A 7500-nucleotide genomic window follows, 5' to 3' on the forward strand; every position below is an offset into this window, starting at 1 on the left:
TATATATATATATATATATATATATATATATATATATATATAAATCAAATTAAATTTGATTTATATATATATATATATATATATAAATCAAATTAAATTTGATTTACTTTTCAACCTTACATTAAATTTGTTTATAGTTATATTTATCTGTTTGCCAAATTCATTCAATAAGCCAGAGTCATTATGTTAAGGAGCATCAATTTCTGTGAGACTGGAATCTATAATCTCTGCTTTACTCTGCCATGTTTTAAGTGCTGTCTGAAGTTGAGCTTGATATGGAAGAAGCCAAACTGAAAGAGGAGGAGAAGGAGGAGAAGGAGGAGAGAGAGGATGTAGGCCTGAGAGAGTTACGGGAACTGGACAAAGTGCAAATCAGTCTCTCGGCTGCCCATATGTGAGTTTACTAAAGTTCACTGGTGTTTGCTCTGTGTTCAGCATTGAAGAGGGCCATTATCATGGTTATGCCAGATGATGCTCACAACCCCAAAGCTGTATACAGTACATAATCATTAACTGCAATGACAGAAACATATCACACATGCTATGCCTTTAGGGAGAAGAAACAAAACAAAATTATATAGGCTGTATTTATATCAGCATGTGATGAAACAGCAAACAGTAGCCTTGGCATGTTCTTTGTGTGTGGTCATGTAGAATAAACTGTAGGAAAAAAGATTTGTACATTAGTTGACATATAACTGTCACGTTAAAAACATGTTCCAGACTCAGAGAACATGCTCTGCTGTGCTGTGAGTCACTTGTTTACTTTAAGACCTGTGGGCCTCTGTGGTTTTGCAGGGGTTGTACATGTATTACAAATTGTACATTTTGTTATTACGCTTTCTGTTTGTGCAAAAATGGATGAATCATTATTTAAGCCAGGAAGATTTAAGACAATTGCATTTTTAATCATTGTTTTTGAACAATGAGCAGGTTCTGACTGGTTGTGGGATGCGGAGAGCTTTATGGGAAGGAAAATGGGCTGCAAAATGTCAAGCGAGTTAGGACCTGATTTAAGAAGGGTATACACACACCAGCATTTTTGCCACTTATGTACTTACCACATAATATTTTGATATTACTAATATTGCAAAAAGAAGCATTTTGCAATTTTCAGTGCCCTCTACTGCCTGCAAGGTGAACTACAATGGGAGTAAAAGCATTGACAAGCCTTCTGCTTATGTTCAACCTGCTCCACTCTTACTGTATGGCCGCTATAGGCAGGGTTGTCCTTTATGGGGGTGGAGCTCATTTCAGGGCTGTAGAAATGTAAACAGAAACTAATTTAAGGCGTTTGGCAACATTTCAATAACAGCTTTTCTAAGGTAGATTAGAGATTCTTTAAAATCTTTTAGAATTCCACCCCACCCCTATTTTTCTCCCCAGTTTGGTCACCTGCTAGACAACTCTCCCCTATTATACTCCATCTACCAACCCAGGAAGGGTAAAGGATAACGTGATTCCTCTGAGACACATGAAGCCAGACAAACGTATTTTTTTTCAAACTGCTGCTAATGCTGCATGATAGAGAAGCATAACTGCCATCTGCTATCTTCCCTCTTCCACATACTGGAGCTCACAGACGCCTACGATTGCCGAGTGTCGCTGTGATTGACAGTGGAGAGAAAGTATTCTAACCTTCCCAATCAGAGAGCACAGCTAATTTTGCTCCCTTGTCCACAGATCGAACTCACGATCTCCTGAAGATAACTCAAACACTGTTCCGTTATGCCACCCAGAACCAACTTTTCTACTTTTAAAAATTACAGACTACACCTTTAACAGTACATTAAAAAAAATGTGCTATACATTAATCTACGTAAGCAACAGCGTAGTAGCTAGAATTCATGCACTAGAAGCAATGTATTTAGGCAGACTAAGCCAAGAAAAAATTAAGTTGACTCTCAGTACCAAATAAACTGCTATAATGTAGAAATGTCACTGATCCAAAATAACTCTATTCTTACAGGTCAGAGCAGAAGCCTAAAGTAGACCCGGCCGAATGTCCTGCCTCATACAGCGAGAACTCGGCTAAAGAGAAACTGTTGGTGTCCATGGCAGAAAACCTCCACGCTCAGTACTCGTATCTGTACCCTGACCGCAAACCGCTGCTACTCTGCCCAGTCAATGAGTTCGGAGTGCAGGTGCAGTATTTACAACACCATGAGTCGTACACTAGGTTCAAAACACAGACACTAGGCACTGGTTGCCCTGAACTGATAAATATGATACAATCATATGATACTGTTCTCTGTATTGGTGCCTCTGTACTGGTAAAGTACTACACACACTGTTCTTCATCACTAGTCTACTATTATTAAGAAATGTTATCAGATATATCATGACATTTGTATTATATGGTTCTATCTGGATTAACAATGAATGGCAGTTTGAAGTTTTTAATACTGTCACCATATTTTATTTTACACCGTACATCTGGTACTCAGGGCTAAGTATGTCCATTTACCGTATAACTTTGTTTGTGTTCTTGTTTTGCTGTAACAGAAGTTTGTGAGCACCACGCTGCGGCGTACGCTGATACCGTACCATGAGCTGTATGACTGGCAAGGCTGTGCTAGTTTCATCTCTGACTTTTTAACTTTGGAGCTGCTGGAATGTCTAACTGAAGTGGTGAGAGCTACTTCTTCTGCTTCTATGCTAAATATTGCACTTCTCAAAAACGATTTATTCTTCAGTGAATAAGCTCACTTGTATACAGTAGATTTGTACTTAAGAATTGCTGCTGTAACCATAAAGACTGCCCTGTGCTCATACCAAGAGCATAACATTATAATAAATACACAAAAATGCACAAGATATTCATCAGCTCACACTATCTACAGAGATGTACAGACTGACTATTCCATGGGTGAGCCATTGTACAACAGCTCATCAGCATACAGAGCGGTAATGTTGTTCTTTCGACTGTGTGAATTGTTTAGCCGAGACAGCTGTACTCTCCAACGTGGGTGGTGCGGACTCGGAGAGGTACATGTTTTGATTACTCCACCTTGCTCTGCAGTTTATTGCTGGGCGCAGGCTACAACGCCTACTGTGTCAGCGGCTACGCTGTGAAAGAGATGTGCCTGCTCGATCTGAGCCACCAGGAATGTCCACTACTCAAACCCCAGGACACGGTGAGCGATCACAAAGCCGCCTCGAGGATGTATGATACGTTTGGATTTCCATGTTGTATGATTTTTATATCTGTAAAGTTATTGATGCGGTTACAATGCATTTATTATAGAAAAATAGCTAAAACAAGCAGTGATAATTAGGTTCTCATTGTTTGCTTATGTGTAGGTTGAAGGGAAGCCACCCAGGCAGGAGGAGGACGTGAAGAAGTACAGGGTTAAGCCTGCACAAGAACTGAAAAGCACCTTTGAGCTGCGTCAGGAGGAGAAAAAGCAGCAGGAGCATCTCGCAATGCTTGCCAAGCAGCAGGAAGCCGAAAGACAAAAGGAGGTCAGAGTTAAGGGATTAGAGCACACCGATTATGATACATGCATGTTTGTGTGTTGTGTAAGAGATCATGAAGCGTCCTGATGTTAGAAAATAATGGACAAGATGAAGGCAAAGAACATAACGATGTGGAGTGGAGTTTTTAGTCTTTTCAAAAGTCTTCACACTTTTCAGGCAACAAAGTGCCCCTATAATGTCATAGATTTCCTGCTTGGGTTTTGGGATACTAGATTATCTAGTTAACGTCCCATGTCATTTTGAGACTGGACTACTGGAAATCGCTCCTGGCAGGTCTGTCTTTGAGCACCATTCAACCTCTGCAACTAATCCAGAATGCAGCTGCACAACTTCTTTTCAACCTTCCTAAGTTCTCCCACACCACCCCATTGCTACGCTCCCTCCCCTGGCTTCCAGATTTAATACGCTATTGCTTGCGTACAAAGGTAAAAACGGACCAGCACCCACTAAGCACAGAGCGCTTAATACACCATGCACGGCCCTACTTTCCTGCTGATCCACTAGCACTCCTCGACTGGTCCCATCATCTCTCAGGGTACAAGGAAGGCACGTGTAACAAACGTTAAAGATGGGCAAAGAGGAGGTGGGAACCGGCCGAGCATAAACAAAGTTTAATAATAAACCAAACTCAAACAGAACAGAACACACACTGGTGTAACTGTGTGTGTCTGTGTCTGTGTCTCTGTCTCTGTCTCTCTCTGGTGCTTCCTGCCACTCCTTTATCTCTCTCTCACCTACTGATTAGCCAAATCAGTACCAGGTGTGCATCCTCACAACCTGGCTTCTCCCTCCTCCTGGTCACAGCATGCATCAAGACACTTATCTGTTCTGGCACCTAGGTGATGGAATGGAACTTCCCCTAGATGTCTGAATAGCTGACTCACTGGCAGTTTTCAAACGACGTCTATCTTTTCCTGAAGTACTTAAATTAACACTGTAACTTAAAAAAAATGTGTTGTCTCTGTGCTTTTCTTATGATATTACTTCCCTAACAGAGTTTTTAGACGGATGTTATTCTTAATCCGTGACCTAGTGAACCAGTATCAGAATGATTTTATTGATTGAGACTTGAAAGCACTTCTATAATTTGCTCTGGATAAGGGCATCTGCCAAATGGCATAAATGTAAATGTCCTGGCAAGTCATTGCCTGAAGATGTTCTTATCATGTATCGTGAAAGACCTAGCTGTACTGGAAATCGATCCTCACAGATTAAATCCTGTAAAATTGAAATGTCATTGGCTTTGTACGCTACAGTAAAATTGACAGATTTTATGTTTGTCCTTCCCATAGGAGCAGGAGCGTCCTGCGGATCCTCTGTGGGGCCTACGGGTTCACAGCTGGGTTCTGGTTCTGGCAGGGAAACGTGACATATTGGAGAACTTCTTCATCGACCCACTCTCTGGCCAGAGCTATCCCACGTCCAGCGCGTGTTTCCTCGGCATCGAGAGCGTCTGGAACCATGAGAACTACTGGGTCAACATGCAGGACTGCCGCTCCGGCTGTACGGTCAGTATGTGTGGAGTTCTGCGCTGATGACTGTGTTAAATGGCGATTAAGCTTTAGTTTTATTGGTTGTACCTGCAATGTTGAAAGTTTTTTTTTCCCCACTTCATTATTACACTTCATCTGGATCTGGGCAAACTTTTTGCTATTTATTTTTTGGCTTTGTGTCTCTCAGGAGATGACATATGACCTACATGATGTGCTAAAGTGGGAGTACATGTTGTGTACCAATAGCAGTTCACCCCTAGTCCCTCCTGATGGAACAGGAGAAGAAAAGGAGGAGCAGAACGATGTACGTATAGCCGGTTTCCCTGCTTTCACACACCTTCCAGTCTGAGCGTGCACTAAACACCCAGACTTCATTTCAACAGGATTACTCCTCCCTAGAGTTTTCATACAAGATTTCATCATTATTCACAAATTAAACTGAAAGCAGGAGAAACTATAGCACATAATGCATACAGGAGCATGCAGTTCAGACAGTTTCAAATGAAATTAAACAAAGATCCTCCAAAAATGGTCAGAAATGTCACATATGACCTTAAGGTAATATTCAAGCGCAAAGACAAAACACCAAAATGTAGTCCATCTCACTCATTATTCATTTTATGACATGTCTTCACAATAAAGACACGTTTTTATTTGAGGTTCTCCATTGTTCTAACTCTCACTATATCTGAAATCAGTACTTAACTGCAGAATATTATCAAACAAAAAGTAAAACAAATTGTGGAGGTAAACATAATGAATTATAAATAATAAGAATACATATAAAATTGTACTGAATGCTGATGCAGTTTTAGGAGTTCTCAGAAAATCCTAGGTTTGCCTCGGGTTTAAATATCAAGTAATCCTTAATTCTACATTATGTTTTTTGGGGAAAAAAAAAAAGTTTTGGTTCTATTGGTTTTATAGTGAATAAAATATATAAAAACACATGAACATGCATGTTTCTCACAGGATCCTTTTGATTTGTAGCCTTGTCTTAAACAGTCCAGAATAAATCTCCATTTTTAATGGCTTTGTATAATTTTAATAAAATATGACCTTTTTAATGATCATTTTACATTTATTTTTTTTTAGGAGGAGACAGAAGAGCCTAAGCTTTTTGAGATGCCTCAGTCTTGGGTTACACAAATCCACATCTCAGAAGAAGGTCATTTTTATCATGTGCATGACCTTTAATAACCTCAGCACACCTGGTCAGTCCTATATTAACATATCGTTCCATGCAGTGGCCTCTGTGACCTTTTGGTGTTCATTGTTTGCATTTAAAGATATGGAAAGTCGTTTCCCTGGTGGGTCGAAGGTTACCCGTTACAGGAAGGCCACGATGGAGAATTTCTCCCCTTATCTCCTGAAGGACGGATTAGTCACAAGACTCACTACTTATGATGACCTGGAATGTGAGTTTCATAAGTAAAATTTTTCATGATAAAAATTGACACATATCAGCTGATGCCTCCTTTTTATTTCATCCTTCCTCCCTCCTTTTATGCATTGTGAAGGCACTCAGCTCAACGCGGTGAATGAGTGGTATGAGAACCGGCATGATGAGCTCCAGGAGAGGGAACTGAAGAAAGCCACCAATGTCACTACAGAGCATTTCTCACCAGGAAGGAGCTTCTGTCTAAAAAGTAAATGCATTATGTTTGTGTATTATGTTTCTATATTACACGGAGGGAGTTACACTCAGTGATTGTCATCAAATCTGATTAAATAATTTAAACAAAACAATTAACAAGGAGAAGCTACATGCTGAAAAGTGATAACGTCTCACTCTGTACTCTTAGTAAATTGTTTTAATAATCAATACGGAACAAAAAAAGAGCAAATGAGTAGAGAGTAATAAATAGGAAGATTTGATTATACAATCAAATCTGAGTCAGATATGTTGTAAGTCCATCCACCTATCCATCCATTCTTCTGTTCACACATCTGTCAGTCCATCCAGCTCTCTGTTCACCCCTCTGCCCAACCGTTCATCCATTCATCCATCCCTCTGTCTATCCATCTGTCAGTCCACCCATCTATCCATATCTGTTCACCCCTCTGCCCACCCATCCATCCATCCATCCATTCCTGTCTATCCATCTGTCAGTCCACCCATCCATCCTTCCATCCCTCTGTCTGTCCATCTATCAGTCCATCCATTCATCTGTTCACTCATCTGTCCATCCAACCACCCTTCCATCCAACCAACAGACTAACCAACCATCCACCCATTAGTCTATTGATCTAACCAGACATATATGTGTACTTTTATACGTATATTTATTGATGACTTTAAATAGGTAACATTAAATTGGCAACCAATTAAAATGGACACGTTAGACACTTTCATCTATTTATTTATTTGTTTTGTTGTTTTTTTCTTTGGTTGTTATTTATTTATTTATTTATTTTCACTTTAGTAGACTCTTAGTCTCTGTCTTTGAACAGAAGGGCTCAGAAGGTGCTACTATTTACATGACAATGATGTCTACATTTTAACCAAAGATAACCAAAGACAAAG

At 40.0% G+C, this 7500-nt stretch overlaps 1 protein-coding gene across 1 annotated transcript in view; it reads left to right on the plus strand.

The window, feature by feature from the left end:
• The window catches only part of ccdc135 (coiled-coil domain containing 135), a 13570-nt gene that overhangs the window by 1067 nt on the left and 5003 nt on the right, over nucleotides 1–7500 (plus strand). The window contains exons 2-11 of the mRNA XM_017474508.3: nucleotides 253–394; nucleotides 1970–2144; nucleotides 2506–2631; nucleotides 2943–3137; nucleotides 3304–3465; nucleotides 4773–4988; nucleotides 5161–5277; nucleotides 6069–6141; nucleotides 6263–6391; nucleotides 6494–6622. Of these exons, the coding sequence (XP_017329997.2) occupies nucleotides 276–394; nucleotides 1970–2144; nucleotides 2506–2631; nucleotides 2943–3137; nucleotides 3304–3465; nucleotides 4773–4988; nucleotides 5161–5277; nucleotides 6069–6141; nucleotides 6263–6391; nucleotides 6494–6622 (1441 nt within the window). The 5' untranslated portion in view covers nucleotides 253–275. The remainder of the gene's footprint in view (nucleotides 1–252; nucleotides 395–1969; nucleotides 2145–2505; nucleotides 2632–2942; nucleotides 3138–3303; nucleotides 3466–4772; nucleotides 4989–5160; nucleotides 5278–6068; nucleotides 6142–6262; nucleotides 6392–6493; nucleotides 6623–7500) is intronic.

This window comes from Ictalurus punctatus, chromosome 8 (genome assembly GCF_001660625.3).
Source record: "Ictalurus punctatus breed USDA103 chromosome 8, Coco_2.0, whole genome shotgun sequence".
In the NCBI taxonomy this organism is placed as follows: Eukaryota; Metazoa; Chordata; class Actinopteri; order Siluriformes; family Ictaluridae; genus Ictalurus; species Ictalurus punctatus.